General features: G+C 41.6%; 1 protein-coding gene across 25 annotated transcripts in view; it reads left to right on the forward strand.

Moving 5' to 3' along the window:
• Syne1 (spectrin repeat containing nuclear envelope protein 1) overlaps positions 1 to 23,897 on the forward strand; it is a 471,855-nt gene that overhangs the window by 362,731 nt on the left and 85,227 nt on the right. For all 25 annotated transcript variants that reach the window (XM_057763198.1, XM_057763205.1, XM_057763207.1 and 22 more), the window contains 10 exons: positions 2,294 to 2,494; positions 5,217 to 5,390; positions 7,260 to 7,391; positions 8,817 to 9,013; positions 11,822 to 11,954; positions 12,338 to 12,520; positions 14,188 to 14,337; positions 14,920 to 15,096; positions 15,664 to 15,819; positions 22,091 to 22,246. In XM_057763198.1, the coding sequence (XP_057619181.1) occupies positions 2,294 to 2,494; positions 5,217 to 5,390; positions 7,260 to 7,391; positions 8,817 to 9,013; positions 11,822 to 11,954; positions 12,338 to 12,520; positions 14,188 to 14,337; positions 14,920 to 15,096; positions 15,664 to 15,819; positions 22,091 to 22,246 (1,659 nt within the window). The remainder of the gene's footprint in view (positions 1 to 2,293; positions 2,495 to 5,216; positions 5,391 to 7,259; positions 7,392 to 8,816; positions 9,014 to 11,821; positions 11,955 to 12,337; positions 12,521 to 14,187; positions 14,338 to 14,919; positions 15,097 to 15,663; positions 15,820 to 22,090; positions 22,247 to 23,897) is intronic.

The following is a 23,897-nucleotide window of genomic DNA, read 5'->3' on the forward strand; positions in this document are numbered from 1 at the left end:
GGATTTCAGTGGCTACATATGTTTATTTTTGCTCTTGAAAATATAATCATCATTATCGCTCCTACCAGTAAAATGAAAAGGGGAGGATTTTAGTTCAGTGTTGTTGTATATCCCTAGGGCCGGTTTAACAGAGTGAATATTCAAGGCAGAACTTTTTAGAATGTTTTTTTTCAAAGTGCTGGGATGTAATACAGATGTTCAACTCTAGAGCAACAACAAAACTTAGAAAGTTGGGAAATCCAAGCAGATTTTCCATTACCTTTCAGGGATGGAAAAAAATACCATTTAGCATTAATTCTGACACCTGTGCAGAACCTGTACACAGGACAGAAGGGTGAAACTGAAGTACCTGGCCAGGCCAGTGAAGTTTAATGCCTTAGGAAAAATAAGCTGAATTTTTAAAATATGTAAATTATATATAGTTGGGCATAACCACACAGTGTGTTAGTTTTTTCTGTGAGGATGACTGCAGAATACTTTGGGGATGGTGGTGAATTAAGCAAAGTCTCAAGTCCTTCCCTGAGAAAATGCAACAGCTCTTCCAAACAAGAAGTCGCTCTTAGTCTGACTGTCTCGGGCCTCTGGCTTGCATTTTCAGATGTCACAGGGCAGACCTCCCCCACCCTCTTGCCCTTCCTTTAGATCTTCTCACAGCGCTTCGGCGTCAGGTGTAAGAGTCAAACGTCATAGCCGTAAATAAGCATTCAAGTTGAGCTTTTCCAGATCGAACGGTTTTGGCTGCCCCACCTAAGCATGACGTGCTAATCAGACCCATCTGCCGCCAGTAAATTTTGTTTGGTGTCTCACCAGCTCCTAAAATGCCTTTCCAGATTAAACTGCTGTTTACTTCACCATGTTTGGCAGAGTTGTTACCTTTTTAAGTATGAAGGTTTTACTGCTCACATTAAAGTCCCTTGGTTTTCTGGCTCCTTGTTTGAAAGGTGCTTGCCCCAAAATCCCAAAATCTGATGCCAGTTAGCAGACAGCAATGTAAGAGATGCTCTGCTTATTTACTGTAAGATTAAATAAATGCTAAGATCACAGGAACAGTGGGCAGGTTTTTCTATGGCATCTCTCTTCACCTTGTGGACATTTTTCTTCAGCATCTTAACCCCACGTCCCATCACGGAGAAGCAACAGCTTGAGCAGACAGTCAGGAAATTATCTCATGAGTCATTTCTAGGAAATACTTTGGTTTAGATTGCTTGGGATTTTTTTTTTTTTAGTTATTTTAATTTTTATATGTATGGGTATCTGGGCTACGTTTATATCTGTGCACCATGTGTGTGCCTGGTACCAACAGAAGCCAGAAGAGGGCACTGAATCCCCACAGACTGTAGTTAAAATTGGTTGTGAGCCATGGAGTGGGTGATGACTCCTCTGGTTGACCAGCTGGTGCTGGCAACCACCCTAGCCTCTCTCTAGCCCTTCCTTCTTCCTTAGAATCTTGAAAAGTTAAGCTGTGGTGTGTGTGTGTGTGTGTGTGTTTGTGTGTGTATGTGTGTGTGTGTATGTGTATGTGTGTGAACATGCACATTTGCTGGTGATCAAACCCAAGGCCTTCTGCCTGCTAGACAAGTGCTGGACTAGTAAGCTACATTCTCAGCCCTGTATTTTTACTTTTTTTAGTAAAAGTAAATTGTATCTTAATATTTGGCATAGACTCTAATTTTACTTTTCCCCCACAGTTGTGCTCTTTCCACATTGTGTTACTTGCTGGGTTTATCCTTCACCCTAGTCATGGCATTCTTAAATCATTGTGAATTTAGTTCATCTTCAATTCTTCTTATGTGATTTATTTGTTCATTAAGAGCAAAATCAAATTAAAACCAGAAAGGAGTGGGTAAGATTGCCAAACAAGATTAACAAAAGAGCTTGAATAACTAAAGATCAAACCCCAGGAAAGTCACAATACCATGCATGTGTATTAAAGATGTGGGGAGCAATGTCCAGAGTATCCTTCCTTCCTTTCTTTTTTCTTTCTTTCTTTCTTCCTTTTTCTTTCTTTCTTTCTTTCTTTCTTTCTTTCTTTCTTTCTTTCTTTCTTTCTCTTTCTTTCTTTCTTTCTCCCTTCCTTTCTTCCTTCCTTCCCTCCTTTCTTTCTTTCTTCCCTTTTCTTTTTGGAGAGTTTCCAGGTGAGGCTCATAAGACAGACAGCTATCTTCCACACAGAGTCCCCGGGGGATGAACTTGTGGAGAGGAGAGGAGTGGCCTTGGTAGGGTATTGGGCAGGTGATGGGTTTGGTACTGCAGCTTTGTGACTGAGACTAGTGTGAATGTCTCTGCTTCTCAGGACATGTACGATGAGCTATTGGTGACCATCAGTTCCCGGAGGAGCAGCCTCAACCAGAACCTTGCACTCAAGAGTCAATATGATAGGGCCTTGCAAGATCTGGCAGACCTGCTGGACACGGGGCAAGAGAAGATGGCAGGGGACCAGAAAATCACTGTGTCCTCCAAAGAAGAAATTCAACAACTGCTGGACAAGCACAAGGTGAGGAGAGAACAGGAGAATGTAGCCGAAATAGCATATTCTGAAACCCTTATATATATGGAAGAGAACCTAATAAACTTGGGCTTTATCCATTATAATTGGATAATTTACACTTCTAAATAGGCTGTAAATATTTGTCCAAATCTACCAGCATCTGAAGCAGAGAGAAACAGTAAAGGGTATAGTTGTATGATTTTGTAAAAGTAAGAAAAAGTAATCATATAAGTATTTTTATCAATCTCCTGTGAATGTTAAGCCAACTGTCTTCATACATAAACATAAGAGAAGCCCCAAACCTTTCTTTAGGGGACCCAGATTCATCATTTTTTAAAGACAGGGCCTCATGTAGCACAAGCTGACCTCAAGCTCACTATACAGCTGAGGATGACCTTGGACTTCTGATCTTCCTGCCTTCACCTCCTGAGATCTGGAATTAATGGCACATGGAACTAAGCTTAAGTTTACATGGTCCCCTATGTATCCTTTAGGGCTTGTCCACCAGGCCCTTTGGACCCTTCCTTGTCCCGGCCTAGACTCCTCATTCCACTCTGGGAATGCAGGGCTGCCCACTCGATTTTGGGATTGAGTTGATGCTGGCTACTTGCGTCATTCAGTTCTCCTGGCCCTTGAGCACATTCTCCTGCAGTTGCTCTTGGCCTCTGAGACTTTCCTGGGCACGATGAGAACATTTACCACGCAATCAGACCTGGGAACCCCAAGATTGCTCCATCTGCGTGTTCCAAAATGAAGCTCAGGTTTATTACTCTGTAGTGAACAGATACTTGTTTAACACACACACTCACAACCCTAACATAACAAATTTTTAGTGATGACTAGGCAAAGTTTGCCAGGTCACAGACTCAGCCTCCCAGGCTATGGGAATTCCCTGAAGGAAAACAAAACAATCTCCCTGAGTTTTAGACGATTCCTATTCCACTGTTGTGCGGCTCTCTGGTGGGCTATTATGGTGGACTTGGTCGGGGGAGGGGAACTCTAATTTTTTTTTCGCTAATTTTTCCCAGAGGTTTTCTGTCCAAAAAGCCTTATGATTTATTAAAGCCTTATCATTTGGCTATGAAAACATTGCTTTCAAGTTCACAGCTGTTTTTTCTCAAATCTGACCATAGCAATAAAAGATCACTCTTGAGTTATTCCAGAAGGAAAACTAGGATCAAGGAGCAGCAGAATAACAGAGAAAGGATGCTCAGTCAGGGAAGAGTCCTCCAGAGAGTTGGCTGCAGCTGCCACTGGGGCCAAACACAGGGACCCTTGGTCCTGGGAAATGCTGCCAAGGCTGGCGTGGGAGGCAGGCTTGTGTTGAAAGCAAGTTTGACTCTCAGTGCAGGTTGGGCTTGATAGGTCTTTTCCCGTCACACGATTATTTCATCAACTAATGATGGTTAAAAATAATGCTTCTAAGCCAGGCCTGATGTCACAGGCTGTAGTCCCAGCTACTTGGGAGGTAGAAGCAGAAAGAATTTCAAGTTCAAGGCATACCTTGGCCAAAGAGCAATTTCAGCAGGAGTGAACGAATGAGATGTCATCCAGGATAATATAATAAATAAAATAATAAAATAGCACAGGCTGCTGATAGACCTCAGAGGTAGCATGGTTGCCTATGTTCGTGGACCCTCATTTTGATTCCTGGTACAACAGTTATGACGACGGTGATGATGTTGAGTCTACCCCCTGCTGTCCAGTCCCTGCTCTCTGGGAGACCTCTGCAGTGTTTGTGAGAAGCGCAGGCACCTCATGACAGGCACTAAAACCCAATGCTGCTCTACTCAACTGGGTGACCTTGTGCCAGCTATGTAGATTGAGTGGCTTTGCCTTGTCACCTGTAAAATAATAGAGCTTCAAAGCTGTCCATGAGGATCACATGAGTCCAGTAAAGAGTTATGTACCCCTCCCCCCAGAAAATAAGAATGCAGTGCCTGCTGTTATGATCAACTTCCTATCCTTCAGTTATATCCATGATCCTGGGCATAGGAAATGAGGTAGAATAGGGCTCATCTCCATCTTCTGGGATCTTTTTTCTATAAAAATGTATCCTTTTATATTTAAAAAAATGAGTTCATGCAATGGTTACAGTTCTGCTGCATGGAAGTAAAATACATGGGAAATTTAAAATATCTGTTATCGAATTGTGATGTGTGCAGCCACGCTTGGTGAGACATTGTAAGCAAAGCAAATGGCCTATAAGTTGAGAGAGTTGGCCTTAACCCAGCCACGGAAGGAAAGACACTGATGTATCAGATGAGAACATCTCAAGGAGAAAGAGTGTAAGCAGAGCTGAAGATGAGGGTGAGGGATTAATATATCCAAGGGACACAGGAGGCCAGAGTGGTGTGGCAGCAATGGTCAGCGACTGTGCCACTGAAGTCAGTGTCCCTGTGCTCCAAACGATGCCAGGGGACTCTCTACCAGCTAGTCACGGATGAAGGATTTTGTTTTGGAGGCTTGTGTCTACAGCACAGTGACGTGCCAGTTGTACTTGAGTGGGGTCAAGAGGGATGTCCTTTTGGGAGCGCAGAGCCTTAACTCTGCAGGAAGCCCCTGTAGGAAGCACATAGTGCCTGAGTTAAGATGGGGTTCAGCAGTGCTGGGATACTATACCCTTTGTGCTAACTACTCCATCAGCTTCCATGGCTGAAACAGTTCTAATCTAGAGCAGATGTCTCAATGACCTTCTTGCTGATCTTCTGCCTGACAATACTTACAGGAATACTTCCAGAGTCTGGAATCTCATATGATTTTGACTGAAACACTCTTCAGAAAGATCGTCAGCTTTGCCATTGGGAAGGAAACTCAGCTGCACACGGACCGCATGGTTCAGGCATCTGCTGTGTTGAAACAGGCTCACAAGAGAGGCGTGGAGCTTGAGTACATCCTAGAGGTGAGACCGCCCGTGTAGCATCTTTCTGACCACAAAACAGAGCCCCCTGGGCTCTCTTGTGCAGAAGTATACTTTCCTATGGTTTGCGGTTGCCATGTTCCCCTTATATTCAGGACACATCATATTGTGAGTCAGATGGATGAATCCTAACCTCCGAGTATGTGTGAAGAAGCTTGAAGTTTGAGCTTCAAGCCAAAAATCCTAATTAGGAACACGAAACATGAAAAATACATATCCCTGGCCCTGTCTCCAATGCAACTGTTCTTGTGTTAGGACCTGTCACTGAACTCTTGGAGACAGAGGATAGCCATCTGGGTATGAATCTTTATGGTCTGAGAGCAAAAAAAAAATGAAGGGTTCATTTGTTGTAAAATAGCAACCCAGAGGGCTGGGGATATAGCTCAGTGGTTAAGAAGGGCACTTGCTGCTCTTACACAGGACCTGAGTTTGGGTCCTCGTAACCAAGCTGGGAGGCTTACGAATGTCCCTAAGTCCTCTGTGGGCATCTGCACCCATGTGAACCTATGCATACATATACGTGCCATTAAAAATTAAACTAACAACGTCCCCAAAATTCTGAACTGAAATAATAAAGCATACGTTTGGATCCTAGCTGCCATATGCCATGTTCTTAGTCCCAGTTAGGAATTTGCTCTTCTGCCTGAGAAATTCCATTCCCTATTCTGTTCACTTGCATTTACTTATTCGTCATAAGTGAAGAAATCAAGTATTTATTTATTCAGCATCTATCAAGTTGCCACCAGATTCCCAGGCAGGAGAAACACAAAAATGTTCCCAGGACTGTCCTCGATGATATCGTGGTCCAATGAGGCAATGAGAAGACAATCAGAACATAGGATGATGTCTACAGGGAAGCAAACAGTCTTTTAAATACTAGATCGTGTAGAAAATTCGGGGACAAAAAGATGCCGTTTATTAACAGGTCCAGATTCTAGAATGGGAGTTGGCCCCTGGGCCAAGTGTAGCCTCTTCTTTGTAAAGGTTATTTGGACATAATAGCTTTATTGATTTGCTTGTTGATCTCCCGCCTTCATCCAAAAGGCAGACCTGACTGCTTTGCAATAGATACTGATTAATTTACAAAACTGAGGTGTTTACTATGCGGTCTATTGTAGAGAGGGTTTGCAAGCCAATGCTCTAGATTCAGAGAAGCTTAGGTTGAGTCTTAGCTTTGATAGAACTATCTGACCTTGAACACCAGATAGATTCTCCACAGAATAATCAGCCACAGAACGCTGTGTAAATCACTGGCAGATCAGTCTCCTTCTTTGGTTAGTAATTAGGACAGTTGTCCTAAACTGCCCCAGTCCCCCTATTCTTCCCATTCCCCTTAAGTGCTAGGGGTTATGTTTGTCCCTTTCCTCCCTCTTTTTTTAGTATAATCTATTTTCATTTTTAAGCCTTTTATACATAAATACTGTATTTATATCATTTCCACGCCTCCAATGACCTCGTGACCCCCACTCTTAATTTTATGACCTCTTTTTATTATTCTTATGTGTTCATACACATATACATAGAGAGCGACAGAGACAGAAACAGAGCCAGGGAGGGAGGGAGGGAAGAAGAGATCTGCCCCCTTTTAAGGGCCACCATTATATCACTTACTTTAGAACTATGTTTTGTTTCCCCAAACAAATGCCAACTAAACATTCCAGATATGGCTTGAAGCAGAATCTAGCAAGACCAAATTTCACACACGTAGGAGGACGCCACTCTTTAGGTGCCGGTTGCTTGATTTTGTTCCATTTCCCTGAGACCCATTGTGGCCCAGGCTGTCCTTGAACTTGTAGTCTCCTTGCTGGCTTCTCTGGTGTGGGGTCCCAGTAATCACCGTTGTGTTTGTAGATGTGGTCCCATCTGGAGGAGACTCTCCAGGAGCTCAGCAGACAGCTGGAGGTGGTTGAGAGCAGCATCCCAAGCGTGGGCCTGGTGGAGGAGAGCGAGAACAGACTTGTGGAAAGGATGACTCTCTACCAGGTCTGGCTTCCAACTGCGTCGTAGTGTCTCAGTGACAACGTTTCCTTTAGAAATTTGCCAGTAATTGTAATGGAATTTAAACAAGTTTATATAACAAACAAGTTTATTTTATTTTATATTTATTTGTTTGTTTGTTTGTTTATTTGTTTGTTTATTTATTTATTTTTGTTTAGTTTTTTGAGATAGGGTTTCTCTGTAGCTTTTGGAGCCTGTCCTGGAACTAGGTCTTGTAGACCAGGCTGGCCTCAAACATACAGAGATCTACCTGCCTCTGTCTCTCAAGTGCTGGGATTAAAGGCGTGCGTGACCACTACCCGTCTAACAAGTTTAAACTTTAATAACTCTTTTGCTTTTCTTTAAAGTTACTAAAATCATGGATGCATATAGAATATGTATATATTATCCTTAGTATATAAATATATTTATTATTATTTATTATATAGTAGCTATTATATGATGAGTTATATATAATATGTTATATAATAATTATTGCCTTTATCTAGTATTAAGTATATATTTACCATTATTTTACTATTATTTATTTATTTTGTTTTTTCGAGACAGGGTTTCTCTATGTAACAACTCTGGTTGTCCTATAACTCGCTCTTGTAGACCAGGCTGGCCTCAAACTCCCAGAGATCTGCTTCCCCAGTGCTGGGATTAAGGCGTGCACCACTGCCACCCAGCTGTATTCTTTTACTATTGCTTGATGGCTTTATATTATACAGTGAGTTTTAATCCCACCTCACACTTCTTTCCTCTCCTTTATCCCCTTCTATCTAAGGCTAAAGCCCCTGTTACCAGCAAACCCTCCTCCTTTTATGCCTTGTGTGTGTGTATGACCCACTGGGTTTAATTAGAATTCCATATTATTTTAAAAAAAATCTTTCTTGGTCTGTACTTAATAGGTCAGTAGTAGTGATAAAGGTCTTCTTGATTATCAAGGCGCCATGAGCTAGATTCTTAGCTCTGAAAAATAAATAGATGATAGATAGATAGATAGATAGATAGATAGATAGATAGATATGATAAATAAATAGATATGCATATAGGTAATGGATGGTGGAGCATAGATAATAGATTATAGAATAATGGCAAGTAGTCAATATTCTTGGAACAAATGAGTTCATTTCAAAACCATTTTCACCAAACCTTCACCAAGCATGTTTTTAGAGTTTATTTTGGTGTCACACTGTTTTAGAGATAATTAAGTCTGGCAGCTGTAAACACATCCAAAGTTCCTGATGAATTTAAAAAGAGAACATCTATATTTTAATAAAACCTTTTCAAGATTTCAGGACTGCAGAGGGAAGATAATGTATTAACAAATAATACCAATGTTATAAAGATCAGAGAAATTATAATGCCCAAGGATCAAAGCTACACCAAGTCAAGCTCTTCACCCAATGTCATCAATCGTTTCAGCATTTAAAATCCTGCCTTAATGAAGACCAGCCCAAACTGTATCAAGTGTTAGATGACGGGAAGCGACTTTTGATGTCTGCCAGCTGCTCAGATCTGGAAAGTCAACTCAATCAACTCGGAGAGCGCTGGCTCAATAATACCAACAGAGTGTCCAAGGAACTTCACAGACTGGAGACCATACTGAAACACTGGACCAGGTACTAGGATGAGTATTTGGCCTGCATTTTTGATAAGTTCTGTGGTGTATGTCTAAGACTGGTATATGCTGGGCTTGGAAAAGATGTGCGCATTTAGAAAATGGCACGGTTTGGAAAGGAAAGACAATCAGAGGGTTCCCAGTTGGATTCTTATTCTTTTAGATGTGTGATTAAAGCTAGCCAAGTGACTGTTGCCCAATGCCGCCGACTCAGCTGTCCCGCCCTTACCTTTTCTAGTTGCTTGGAAGCCTCAGAGACGGGCCAACGCTGAGTGAGAGCATTCTCCTCATGGGCCATGGGAAATATCTTAGGTTTTCATTGCTGTGACCTACAGCTGAGGAAAACAGTTTATCAGAAGGAAGATTTGTCTTAGCCTACTATTCCAGAGGTGTCAGGCCAAGGTCACTCAGATCTATTGTTCTGGGTCCTGAGGTAGAATAGTGTGGTAGCAGGAACAAATAAATGACACAATGTAGTGGGAGCTGCGGGCTGTGCTCCTGCTGCCCCAGTTCCTAATCGCCTGGCCAGCTTATACCCCAAAATAACAACACACAAACTGTATTCTTTTTAAACACTGCTTGGCCCATTAGCTCTAGCCCTTACTGGCTAATTCTCATATCCCGATCAACCCATCTCTAATAATCTGTGTAGCATCAGGCTTACCGGGAAAGATTCAGCATGTCCGACCTGGCGGCTTGCTTCATCGCATCTGCTCTGGAGAGGAGAGCATGGCGTCTGTCTCTCAGAGGAGCTGCCCTGCATCTGAGCTCACTTCCTCTTCCTCCCAGCATTCTGTTCTGTTTACTCCACCCACCTATGTTCTAACCTATGAGGGCCAAGCAGTTTCTTTATTTTTAACCAATGACCTTCCTCCATCATTTCCCCTTTTTCTGTTTAGACAAAAAAAAAAAAAGGAAGGCTTTAACTTTAACATAGCAAAATTACATATAACAAAACAGTTATCTGTAGTAGGGGCTGCGGGCCTCTTCCCACAGCCCGGCTCATGGTTGCCTGGCTAGCTTATGCCCCAAAATAATGTCACACAAACTCTATTCATTTAAACACTGCCTGGCCCATTTCTATTCATGTATGTAGCACCCCAAGGTGTGCTTACCAGGAAGATTCTAGCCTACGTCCATCCTGGGTCAGAGCTTCATCGCATCTACCAGGGAGAGGGGAGCATGGCGTCTGCTCCAGAGAGCAGAGCTGTCGAGTCTGAGCTCACTTCCTCTTCCTCCCAGCATTCTGTTCTGTCTACTCCACCCACCTACATTTTAACCTATGAGGGCCAAGCAGTTTCTTTATTACTTAACCAATGAAATCAACAGATTGATATATGACACTCCCACATCAGTTATCAAGTAAAAATTATAACATTTACATCTATTTTACCTTTATCATAACTAAGGAAAACTATAACTATAACTAACTATTCTTCAACTCCATCAAAGACTCCAGAAAGATACAATATTACCTAAGCAAACAAGAAATAAGCAACTTCTAAACTCTAGAAATGACAGAGACATCTCACTGCCTGGACAGTCACCCAAAGTTTCTCTGTACCGTTGGGGCATCCATCTTCGGCCTACAGGCGCATAGTATCCAGAGACATTTCCATGAAGCAGGAAATTTCAAAGTCAGTTCAGTCACTATCTGCTGTGTCCTGCAGAATGTCTCGCAGACTCCTTCATGAATCAGGAACCACAAAAGGTCATCTCACCTTTAGGCAAGTTCAGTAGTCCTCTCTCTGAGGGTTCTCTGTGTCCAGTTTATGCAATAGTCCAGACAAGAACAGTTTTTTGCCCAAATGGCTATCAAACTCCATAAGGATCCTCTTTGATGCCCATTTTCCTCTTAAAGTAGATTGGTGCTGCCAGGAGCAGAGTGCCTTATTGTCATGAAAAGTCTTAAGTTATTAAAACATTAAATAGCATATTCCGTAGTCTTTGAAAGATATGAAGAATGTCTATCTAAAATATATCTATGTACATCTAGAAAATCTAACATGACTACAAACTTGACTATTATAGATGACTATCCATTAACAACTTATATACATAATATTTTTACATGAGCTACACAATCACAATACCTTAATCAATATCAGAAATACATATACATATAACAAAATTGACCTTAAATTTATATCAATAAACCAAGATTCATATCAATGCAAATTACTCACATCTATATTGACAGAAGAGATATCTCACCTCATAGCTGCCTGAAAGTGTGTGTGTGTGTGTGTATGTGTGTGTGTGTGTGTGAGAGAGAGAGAGAGAGAGAGAGAGAGAGAGAGACAGTGTGAGAGAGAGAGAGACAGAGAGAGAGACAGAGAGAGGCCACCTTTCAAGGACCTCCTTCCACTTGTTGGTCTCCAGTTCCTCTAGATGCCCAGCACCTCCCCACGTAGTGACACTAACTGAGGACCAAGCCTTCAATATACATGCCCGGGGGAATATATTACTCTGAAATCCTAATGGGAAACGGTCAAGGAGGCTGTTATTTGGATTTTATTGAATGAAGGACTGTTTCTTCTGCTACCTTTCTTTCAAACAGGTTTTATAATCATGACCCAATATTTCCCAACAGCGTCAGTACAAGGAGAAATATTTTTTTTTTCTTTTCAGCTTAGCAAAGGGGGAATGGAAACCCAGGGCAGACTTAAGATATAAATATTAAAAGGAAAGAATTTCAGAGCATCAGCCTTGTATACTTTCCTTCCAAGTCTTTGGGGCTCTCATTTTAACTGACAACAGACAATAGAGACTGAACATTTCACTAATAGACTCCTTAATATGCTTAAAGGTATCAAAGCGAATCTGCGGACCTGACTCACTGGCTACAGTCTGCAAAGGACAGGCTGGCATTTTGGACTCAGCAATCTGTGACGGTCCCACAAGAACTGGAAATGGTCCGGGATCATCTCAATGCTTTCCTGGTAAGTCTGAGGACTTAAAACACTGGGTCTCATTGTGTTTCTCAGCCTGGACTCATGGAACAGTACACAGCAAGCCAGCAGTCAGCAGACACAGTAAGGAAAGTAAATTATCATAGACAAATCTGAGGTTGACTTTGAGTGACTAGTGTTTATGCGTACAAGTGCGGTTCCAAATTGCCTCTTTTAGTTGGTTTTCGGGCTGTGGACCAGCCTCTTTTGAAGGTAAAGTGTGGTGTGTTTGATTGTCTCCACAGAGCTCCACATGATGGAGCCCTCAATGTGTGGAAATAGTTGATCTGTGCTCTAGGTTGGTCTCTGTCCTTGAATGGAAAGGTCCAGCTATTTGATGTTAAACTGAACACTGTGACTTTTGTTCTTTTAAGGAGTTCTCTAAGGAGGTAGACGCCAAGTCTTCCCTGAAATCATCAGTCATGAGCACAGGGAATCAACTTCTTCGATTAAAGAAAGTGGATACAGCCGCCCTGCGTGCTGAGCTGTCCCGCATGGACAGTCAGTGGACTGACCTGCTAACGAGCATCCCTGTTGTGCAGGAGAAACTCCACCAGGTACCGAGATAAAGCTGGTTTATTTGGTAACAGTTCATTTCCGACATATGAATGCAAATCAGAGTTAACCAGGACTTGTCTGTTCTCCCTGCTCTTGTGCGATGTGTTCAAACTGAATCATTCCACAAATCCTTCTTCAGACAGCATTCTTACCCAAAGCATCTCTCTCTCTCTCTCTCTCTCTCTCTCTCTCTCTCTTTCTATGTGGGTGTTGGAAACTTGACTTGAAAGCTTTGACCTTCTTTGAACTGACATTTCATGGCTAAAACATAAGCACCTCCTAAAATTGTGAAGATCTATAACATACATAAATTATCTGCCATTTTATAGCCAAGAAGGAAACTGGATCTTACTCAGTATAAGAGCAGTCATACATCATTTATGACAGGGACACATTCTGATAAATAGGTCCTTGGTCCGTTTTGTCATTGTTCAGACATCAGAGTGTACTTACCACAAACTGAAAGATAGCACAGGCTCCTTCACTTATAACATTTTGGGCCTACCATTGTATATGGGGCTCCACGCTGAACAATGATATTCAGCTCATGACTATATTCTGATTGGTAATATGTCTAACCTACCTGGAACATTTTAATCTTTTTTCTCTTTAGCATTTATCACTGTAGAACAGGTATGATAGATGTTTTTAGCACATGTCATTTCTCTCCAGTCCAGTGAGCTCTATAGTCCTAGAAGGGAGAAGCAATGCCATCTTCCTCTAACCTTTTAGTACCACATAAAATTAGATTATATGCATTTAATTTTATTTATATTAGAAGACAAGGTCTTACCTTGTAGCCCTGGGTAGTCTTGGGTTTGTGGTGATCATCCTACCTCAGACTCGGAAAGGGCTGGAGTTATAGGTATAACCCACCACATACCAGACAATGTTGAATCATTAATATATAAAGAATTGCTTCTGCTTTTGCGAATCATTGTAATGCTGATATGCATACTTGCTTGGCATATGAAGCCAAATTCAGAAATCCGAGTCTATCTTAAATACTCAGGAAATTAAATCTTAGGAACAAATAGAAGAATTCCAGAAAGCAGAGAAACTGATACCTTTCGATGTGTTGTTTTTCTTCCTTTTAGCATTCCTGAGTCATAGTACACAGAGCTTTTACAGGATAATTAATAGATTACATCTGTTGAATCTTTTGTATTTAAGGTTATTTTTGAAACTCATAAAACTAGCTATAAAGTAAGACTGTTTTCTTGCTGGTGTTTTGATTAATTAGATAATATTTATATAGCGTTGATGGTGTCAAATGTCTAGTGAGCATTAGGTGATTAGCATTACTGTGCTTGCCTGATGTTTCAAACTTCAGAGATCTGAAAAGTATAAAGGGCCGCTACTTCTCTTGCTGTGTTAATAGAAATCTGCAAAGGGGTCTCACTGTGGATGGCGACCCCCTTGGGAGTTGAATGACCCTTTCACAGGGGTTCCCTAAGACCATCAGAAAACACGGATATTTACATTGCGATTCCTAACAGTAGCAAAAGTACAGTTATGAAGTAAAATAATCTTATGGTAGCGGGTAAGCCCAACATGAGGAACTGTATTAAAGGGCTGCAGCAGTAGGAAGGTTGAGAACCACTGTGTTAACAGAGGTTGGGTCTGAATTTTAGTGCTCGGGACTCACTCTGTCTCAACTCTACAGCTCCAGATGGACAAACTGCCCTCCCGCCATGCCATTTCGGAGGTCATGAGTTGGATTGCACTCATGGAAAGTGTAATACAGAAGGACGAAGAGGACATAAAAAATGCAGTAGGCTACAAGGCAATCCTCGACTACCTGCAGAAATATAAGGTAACTGACATGGAGCTTTTCATTTTCATACATGTACACGTTTATTTGAATGCACTCAGAAACTCCAACCAGGGCTTAGAATGTATGTATCCCAGATACAATAGACAGACAGAGGCCTTCAAAAGTTAAGTGTGTGGAAATGCTAGGTACAGATGCAGTGTGTCAGCTGTATTTGTGTTGTTGTAATAGAATACCCTGACTACAGCAGCTGAGGAAATCAGGATAACAGTCACAGTGGGGATACAGTTTGTAATGGAGGGAAAGGTCTGGAAACAGGAGCACGAGGCTGACCAGTCACACTTCTTCTACACACAGGAAGCAGAGAGCTAGAGAGCCAGAAGTGGGGTCACAAGATCAAACCTTAAAGACTGCCCCCCCCCCAAGATGGTTCTCCAGTGAGGCTCTACTTTCTTAAGGTTCTGTAACCTTCTCAGAAAGAAGCATCATGTACTGGGGACCAAGTGTCCAAACACGTGGGCCTGTGGAAAACATTACACACTCAAACTATAACACACTGAAAGATAATGAAGTAATTCACCCATTTCTACATATCATGCGTTGACTGAGTCTCTTACCTCTAAGGGTTTCAAGATAGACCTGAACTGTAAGCAGCTGACGGCGGACTTTGTGAACCAGTCGGTGCTACAGATCAGCAGCCAGGATGTGGAGAGCAAACGCAGTGATAAGACAGATTTTGCCGAGCAGCTTGGAGCCATGAACAAAAGTTGGCAGCTCTTGCAAGGTCGAGTGGGTGAGAAGGTGAGCGAGGTGGCCCATCCTTCTGATACTGATGCGAACCCCAAGAACAGGCTCAGGCTGGCAGGAAACTGTTCCACAAGTGGGGTGTGTGGCTAGATGAAGCATGAGAAGAGTTTCCCGCGGACTCAGAAGGTGACCTAACTCTGGACATCTTTAGTCCTGTTTGTTCTCTTACACACCCTCCCTTCTTTGTACATTTCATGGGTCTGATTGTTTTTAAGATGCCCCTTCATTTTTCTTCCTTTTACTTTAGGTTGATTATAGTTTTTTTCCTTTACCAATAATAGCCATTGATTGATATTTGGTAAACTTCATTTTCTTCATTTTTATATGCAATAGACTGTATTTTAAGAAATTCCATTTTTCACATTTTTTATTGTATCATGCAGGGTTTTGTAAGGCCATTTTCATACAATATGTGACACTCTCTCTTGTAGTCCTTCCTAGATCCCTGTTGCTTCCCAAGAACACTTACTTCGTAAGAAGCTGTATTAGGTCATTTTTTTGGTCCCAGCAATTTGATTTTAAAACAAAACTTTTGAAATCTGAGTCTTTCTGTTTGTTTAGATCCAGCTGCTGGAAGGCCTATTGGAGTCTTGGTCAGAGTATGAAAACAGTGTACAGTCTCTGAAAGCTTGGTTTGAAACCCAGGAGAAGAAGCTGAAACAGCAACAGCAAATTGGTGATCAGACTTCTGTTCAGAATGCCCTGAAGGACTGCCAGGTAACACGTTCAGGCGACTCCCAGATTTGCCTCACACCTCCAGGCCTACAGTGGGGGGGGGGCATTGTTGGCTCAAGCGTTATGAGTTAATGCTTTCTTAATAACTGCATCTGTTGACCCTTGTCTTCCATTACATGAACTGATCAGGTTGATCAAATAGTCATTTTGTTGTTATTTGTTTGATTTTGAATCAGAATCTTGCTATTCAGCCAGTGCGGGAGTCCTCCAGCCTCCGTATTCATGGTACCTGGCTTACAGTTATGTACCATGATGCCTTGTTAGGTTGTTTTTCTTCTCCTAACTCTGTTAGGCTTCATCACCCCAATTTTAAAGTTTTGAGATTATAGAAAGGATCAACTATTCACATAAGTAGACACACTTATATGTTTATCATAATCCCATACACTGATCATCAGATTTAATACTTACCAATATTTTAGGTATATTTGTACATTTACCCAAATTATTCTTTGCCTTAAAGATGTCAATACAGGGACTGAGGGCATAGCTCAACAGATAAAGTGCTTGTTGTACAAACATAAGGATCCAGTTGGGCTCGCCAGGACCCAAATAAATTCGGATCAGGTGCGATGACCCACCTTAAACCCCCACACAAAGCCTTGTAGTTAAGAAAAGAAACATGCCATATGGTCCAAGAATGGTTACATTTTTTTTTCTCATTTTTTTTTATTCTTTTTTAATTAAAATTTCCAACTGCTCCCCGTTTCCCATTTCCCTCCCCCTCCTCCCACATATTGCCCCCTCCCCCCGCTCCCCTCCCCCTATCCCCACTCCTCTTCTCCTCCCCCCAGTCCATTCCCCCTCCCTCTCGATACTGAAGAGCAGAAGCTGTATGAAATTATTAGTTATTTTGTTTTGTTGTTGTTGTTGTTTTAATGGAAGAAAGACATATATTTATTGGGATTTTTAAAAATTCAAGTTATACTTTAAATTAATTATAATTGTCAAAGAACATTTGCTTAGTCTCCTGCCAGCACTAATGATTTACACTACTTCTCCAGTTCTTTTTCTAGGACCCTGCCTTAGGGCTTCTATTGCTATGAAGAGATACCATGACCACGAAATTCTGAAAAAGGAAAACATTTAATAGGGTCTCTCTTACAGTTTCAGAGATTTTGTTTGTTATGGTCATGGTAAGGAACATGGCAATGTGCAGACAGATATAGTACTGGCGAAGTAGCTGAGAGTCTTTTTTGCAGGCAATAGGAAATGATCTGAAAGTCACACTGAGGGAAGCTTGAGCAAAAAGAGACCTCAAAGCCCACCCCCACGGTGACACTTCCTCCAACAAGGCTACACCTACTCTAACAAGGCCATACTGCCTAATAGTGCCTTCTCTGTGAGCTTATAGAAACCAGTTATATTCAAGCTACCACATTCCACTTCCTGGCCCCCATAATTTCTTAACAATTTTATAGTTAAAAATACATTTAGTCCAACTTCAAAACTCCCCATAGTCTATCAAGTCTCAACAATGTTTAAAAGTCCAAAGTTTAAAGCCTCTCCTGAGATTCATGCAAACTCTTAACTGTAATCACCTATAAAATCAAAATGAAAAAACAGAGTACATACTTCCAGCATGAAATAGTCCAGGATACACATTACCATTCCAAAACAAAGGGAAGGGAGAATAGTGAAAAAAAATCTGGACCAAAGCAAGACCGAAAACCAGCTGGGCAAACTCCAAATTCTGCATCTCCACATCTGATGTCAAAATGCTTTTTTTGTCTTAGACAGAATTCCTCTGTGTAACAGCTCTGACTGTCCAGGAACCCTCTCTGTAGAGCAGGCTAGCCTCAAACTCACAGAGATCCACCTGCCTTTGCCTCCTGAGTGCTACAATTAAGGATGTGCACCACCACCATCTGACTTTTCTTTTTTTAAAGAAAGAGTCGCATGTGGGCCAAGATGGCCTCCAAACTCAACACGTAGCTAAGGCTGGTCTTTAACTCCTGATCCTCCTGTCTCTGTCTCCTAAATGCTGGGGTTACAGGTGTGCACCCACCCTGATCAGTGAGAAGCACTTTTAATTAACATTTCTGAATGCCTCCCATCAGAAGATGGATTTATAAAAGACTGAAGACCAAATATGCCCGTCAACTGCTCTTGTTGAATTTTGTGTATTTTAGGAGGCCGGAGGTACTTCCAATTTAGACCATAAATTCTAAAATCTGAAAAATAAGTCAGCATTTCAAAAATTTGCTTTTAGGGTTGAAAAGTGATAGTTTTGCTGAGCCCTCAAAGTTAAAATATTTCCATTAATTTTAAAAGGCAGCCCATACATGCTAACGTCAGCAAGATAAGTGCTTCCCAGTCTCATGGTCAAGGTCACTGTAGTACTGAAAGGTTGCTTGTTGGCATTCTCTTTGAAGTTTGATCCTGTAGCCATATTATCTTTTCTTTTTCATCCCTTTCTTCTCTTGTTTTCTCTTCCTTAAAAGAACTACCTTATTTATCTCTTTCTCTCCCCCCCCTCTCTGTGTGTTCATGCTCTCAGAGGCTAGAATTGGGCCTTGCACCCCCTGGACTTGAAGTTGTAGGTACTTGTGAGCTACCTCTCATGAGTGAGTTGGGAACTGAACCCCAGGCCGGTGGAACAGCAGTCCTCTTAACCACTGAGCTATCTCCCCTGCCTCATTGTCTCTTTCTCACTAGTTTTTTCTTCTCTTTAATGCTCTTTTTCTATTTTGATTTTATTCTTATATATGTCTTCTTTTTAGTAGGGAGACACATTGATGTCTGAAATATATTGCAGAAGTTTAGCCAAATTTTATTGCCTGTGGGACTTGGGTTTCAGGTTCCCCGAGGGTCGCTTCAGGCAGTTTCAGAGACAAAACTTACATTGTGGTTTAAAGAACTGTATGCCGATGTCAGTTCATGAAAAGCCATTTCCTTCAAACCTGAAAGACCAGAGAGGAGCCCACACAGTTGTTTTGGGACAGCATGTATAAATCACAATAGCCTAACTGTCGGGTCCTAATTGGCAATTCTACAAACTTTGATAAAATTTATTGTCATTTTTGAGAAATTGTTTCTTTGGCCTACAGCATGAAATTCAAGCCAGGGTACTTAAATCAGTGACTGGATCCAGGGTTTATTTTGTTTTAAAAAGCTTGAATACTTTTCCAGTCTCTTTTAGAGGTGATTTATTGATTGAATGCAATATAAAAGTGGATATTTGTGAATTAATCCAAGTTGAGAATAATTTACTATTATAGAAATATTAGGATTGGCTTTTGTTTCAATTGAGAACTAGAGAATTTTTTTTTAAATAATTATTATGGAAAGGCAAACACACCTTTATGCAGAACTATCTTTCAGTCCTGCTTCACCCCTGGGTTGTGCTCAGGTACAGTCAGCGCTTCGGACATGCATAATCCACGAACCATACATTCAGTATTACTTTCTGAGAATGACTGAAGGTATATTTAATTCTAATATTTAAATTTTAGGATCTTATAGGAAGGATTGCTATGGGTCTCTATTATTTACTAACATGTAAAATATAATTATGTACTGCATATTAAATATGAATTGGGATGATCATGCATGGTTATTTATACCTTAGGAAAATTACAGAAATATCTTAACCTCTTTGCTCATATTCTCACCCCTCCCACTCTTCAACTGAACTTTGGGAGCTCAGCCCAGTGCTTCACTGAGGGTCTCTGCCTCTGTTTCCATCAGTTGCTGGATGAAGGGTCTATGGTGACCTTTAAGAAAGTAATCAATCTGACTACAGGACAAGGCCAGTTTGGGCACCCTCTCCTCTATTACTTTGGGTCTTAGCTGGGGTCATCCTTGTGGTTTTCTGGGAATTTCTCTAGTGCCAGGTTTCTTGCTAGCCCCATAATAGCTCCCTCAATCAAAATATCTCTTTCTCTGCTCTCATCTCTGTCCTTCCTCCATCTCAACTATCCCATTCCCTCAAGTTCTCCTCCCCCCTCCCCTTCTCCCTTCACCCACTAAAACAGTTTTCCTGAGCTAATGGGAGCTCACCAACTCTAGATAAACAGGGAAGAAACCAGCATAGGACCAAATTAGACCTTCTGAATGTGGTGACAGTTGTGTGGCTGGAGCAGATTGCAGGGCCACTGGCAGAAGCACTAGGATTTACTCTACCGCTTGTACTGAACCCATTCTCTTTGGATGGATACCTTGCTCAGTCTGGATATAGTAGGGAGGGCCTTGGACCTTCCCTAAAGCAAAGTGCCTTACCCTCTCTGAGGAGTGGATGGGGGATGGGCTGGGGGAGGGTAGGTGGAGGGACTGGGAGAAGGGGAGGGAATGGGAACTGGGATTGGTACGTAAAATGAAAAAAAAGATAGTTTGTTTTCTTTTTAAAAAAAGATAAAATAAATTATAAAAAAATCTAAAAAAGAAAGAACTATCTTAAAATGTAAAATTAATTATATTTTCTATACTGAGTAAAGGAAGTATTGCCTCAGTAATCGTTAGCTTCCACGCCATCGATTATCGACACTGTCATAATATTGACAAAAGCGGAGCTGAGAGAATGACAATCACAACAAAAGCATTTACATAAGTGCGTGAAAATAAGCACACAGTTTGTACTTAATTCAGTGGAGACGTCTCACAAACACCTAACAGCTACTCAACCACAATATTTTTATTCTTATATGAGTCACTGAGTTGTTAAAATGTTTGTCATATGGTCACTAAGGATCTAGGTTTAGATCCCTGACCTTCATATAAAAGCTGGGTGCGATAGTGTCTGGAAAGATGGGGACAGGAGGATCCTTGGGGCTCACTGACTAGCCAGTTATAACCAGTCTGTGAGTTCCAGGTATAGGGAGAGACTCTGTGTCAAAATTTGGGGAAGACACCCCAAACTGACCTGGCTTCTGTATTCACACACCCATGTGCATGCATATACCCCCACAAAACAACTAAAATTTGGATCAATCGAGAGGAAATACAAGTATTTTTCTTGCATAGTTAATTTTCTTTGAGCTTAAAATATTTTTGAAATGTTCTCCCTTCTAACCTCAAGGGTTTTCAGATTCTTATGTGAATCTGGGATATGTACCTGAATCTGAGAATGTTACCGACCATGTCTTCACACCTAGTTTATCATATTGCCCCAATATGAGATTCCCACCCCTCCACAGACCTGGGTTTAGAGGGCTCCCCACAGGCCCCTGGGCAATAAAAAGCCCCACTTTCCACTGCAACCCTCAACAGCATTGTAACCCCAAAGAGGTTGAATGGCCCGATTTCCCGCTTCTCCATTTATTGAAAAATGTTGAAAGCAATGCCATGATGCTTCACTGTGCCCCAGTGGCGTTCAGATATGAGTTGGGTGGGATTGTAATGTACACTTTTTGCTTTTGTATAAATCAACTATATTTTATGTGTCTAAATGTTTTGCTTGCATGTATATCTGTCCACAATGTGCACACCTGTGCTATTATCGAAGGCCAGAGGAGGACTTTGGATGCGGGGTTACGCATGTGTGTGAGCCACAATGTGGGATGCTGAGCATCGAACCCAGGTCCTCTGGAAGAGCAGTCAGTGCTTTTAACCACAGAATCATGGCCCCAGACTCCTATAATGTATGACTTAAGAATGAGCCCTGAGCCTTTTCTCATTTTACTTTTCTTTTTTGAACATTTTCGTCTAACAGCCATAAAAAGCACCTTCCAAAGAAAATGAGAATTTAAGATACGAAGAAGCCTGTAGCCTTTCAGAATCACATAAGATGAGAGTAGTGGAGAACGAGAAGATAATAGTAATTCTCCTCCAGTCTTTAGTTTCCCCATTTGAAGAAATTGAGACTCAGTAAAAGTTCCTCACTTACAGAGCGACACAGCTAAAGGGAAACAAAACTTTTCCTGAATCTCAGGTACACCCGTTAGATCATGTGACTTTAAAACATCAGCGTGTTTGGGTTTCAGAATATAATCATATTACAATTTTGGAGATGTATTTCTTTCTTTCCAACTTTTTGAAAAAGGTATGTAATGACATTTCTTTATCTGGCGGATGATCAGATTTTATATTTTTCAGGTTATGCTAATTTACTATGGATAAAAGGACTATCTTTTTTTTTAACATTTAAGTATAGGAGGAAGTGTCACTGTACAGACCATCTTTTGAGAATGGTAATCTTTTTGGATTAGTGGCAGGGTTTTAGCACATGAAGCTATAATGACTCAATTTCCTTGCACCCCGGAGTTCCATAATAGAACAATTTAAAATAACTATATATATTTTTTTAATCTTTCAGGAACTGGAAGATTTGATTAAAGCAAAAGAGAAGGAAGTAGAGAAAATTGAGCAGAGTGGACTTGCATTGATTCAGAACAAGAAGGAGGAGGTCTCTGGCAGTGTTATGAGCACCCTGCAGGAACTCAGCCAGACCTGGGCCGGTTTAGACCACTCGGTAAGCCTGCTCCCGAGACCCAGCTCCTGCTAAACTCAGGGCTGACATTTGCTGAAAGCAACCGAGTAAATAATTATCAGATCTCTCCATCACCCCTGGGTATCGTTGAGTCTGCTTCATCAGTGTCCTTGAATTTTTGGTGTTTCCTGTAATACACATTATTATAAATACCCCTCTCTTAATTGTACCCATCCTCATAGTCATAGATACCACCTAGGGACAGATAGTTCTCCAGGGAGACTGGCCACATCTTTAGTTTCTTCTAGACTTCTAAATAGAGACAGGAAGAAAAACCTGTGACCAGCAGGCATTTCAAACTCCTATGCCTAAAGTAAGTCATAGCTTCCCCCCCAAACCTACTCTTGCTACCTTCTCAGTTGCTAGCAACTCTGCCACACCAGTTGCTTGGGCAGAAATCTTTTGCAGCCACCCTGCACTGCTTTCTTTCTCTCACACCCATACCTAGTTCATCAAAAAATATTGGCAGGTACACTCCCAGAATAGATTAGAATCCAACCCATCTGTGTAAGTAGCACCCTGATTTATGTTCCTGCCATCTCTTGCTTGGATTATTTCCATGGTCTCTTAGGCAATCAGTATCTCAGCAGAGCCTGTTTGAATGAAGTCACATCAAGACCTCCCCATGCTGAAAATCCTGCAATAGCTTCTGGTCTCACAAGGATTGAAACCATAGCTGGGTGTTGACCCAGTTTCCCATTGTCTCTCTGACCCTGCAAGGTCATTTTGCTTTAGACACATTGGTCTCACTCTCTTCTTGGGCCCAATTGGCACTCCCTGTGCTCAGAGACTTTGGCTTCCCTGCTCCTTTCTGCTCACATACTATATCATTCCCTTGTGTGTTTCAGTCTCTGTCAGTAAAATATAATCTCTGCAAAGAGACTTGATAATGCCCTCAGTGGTGTGCTGAATCTTCCGATAAGAAAAGTATGACAGGGGACTGGAGAGATGGCTCAGCGTTTAAGAGCATTGCCTGCTCTTCCAAAGGTCCTGAGTTCAATTCCCAGCAACCACATGGTGGCTCACAACCATCTGTAATGAGGTCTGGTGCCCTCTTCTGGCAGCAGGCATACACACAGAAAGAGTGTTGTATACATAATAAATAAATTTAAAAAAAAGTATGACAATGAGTATCATGCCTCACTATGTAAGGTTACAGTGATCCCCAGTCCATCAGAGTCTGAGTGCTTAGTTATCCACATCTTACAAACTGGAGCGAAGGGCAAACAGCTGAGGGCACATGCGCACACACATATGCATGCACCTACACACACATGCATGCATACTTGCATGCATACACACATTTTCATGCATGTACAACACAAGTATGCACACATTTACACACATATGCATCCATACATGCACACATGCAATACATAGACCTGCATCCACACATGCATGCACACACACGTGCACATCTACACTCCACACATGCACACACATCCTCACACACATGTAAACAGAAAGAGGGCTGCCTTAGAAAAGGAGAGCTGCCTGGGCTGGAGAGATGAGGAAGAGACGTGGGGAGTGAATGTCGTCGAGGTACAGGCATGTGCTTGAACAGAAACGTCCAACAACTACCATCCACGGGCTCTACTCCAGACCAGCCTTCCACTTTAGCCATAGATTATCT

Source organism: Chionomys nivalis, chromosome 2 (genome assembly GCF_950005125.1).
Source record: "Chionomys nivalis chromosome 2, mChiNiv1.1, whole genome shotgun sequence".
NCBI lineage: Eukaryota > Metazoa > Chordata > Mammalia > Rodentia > Cricetidae > Chionomys > Chionomys nivalis.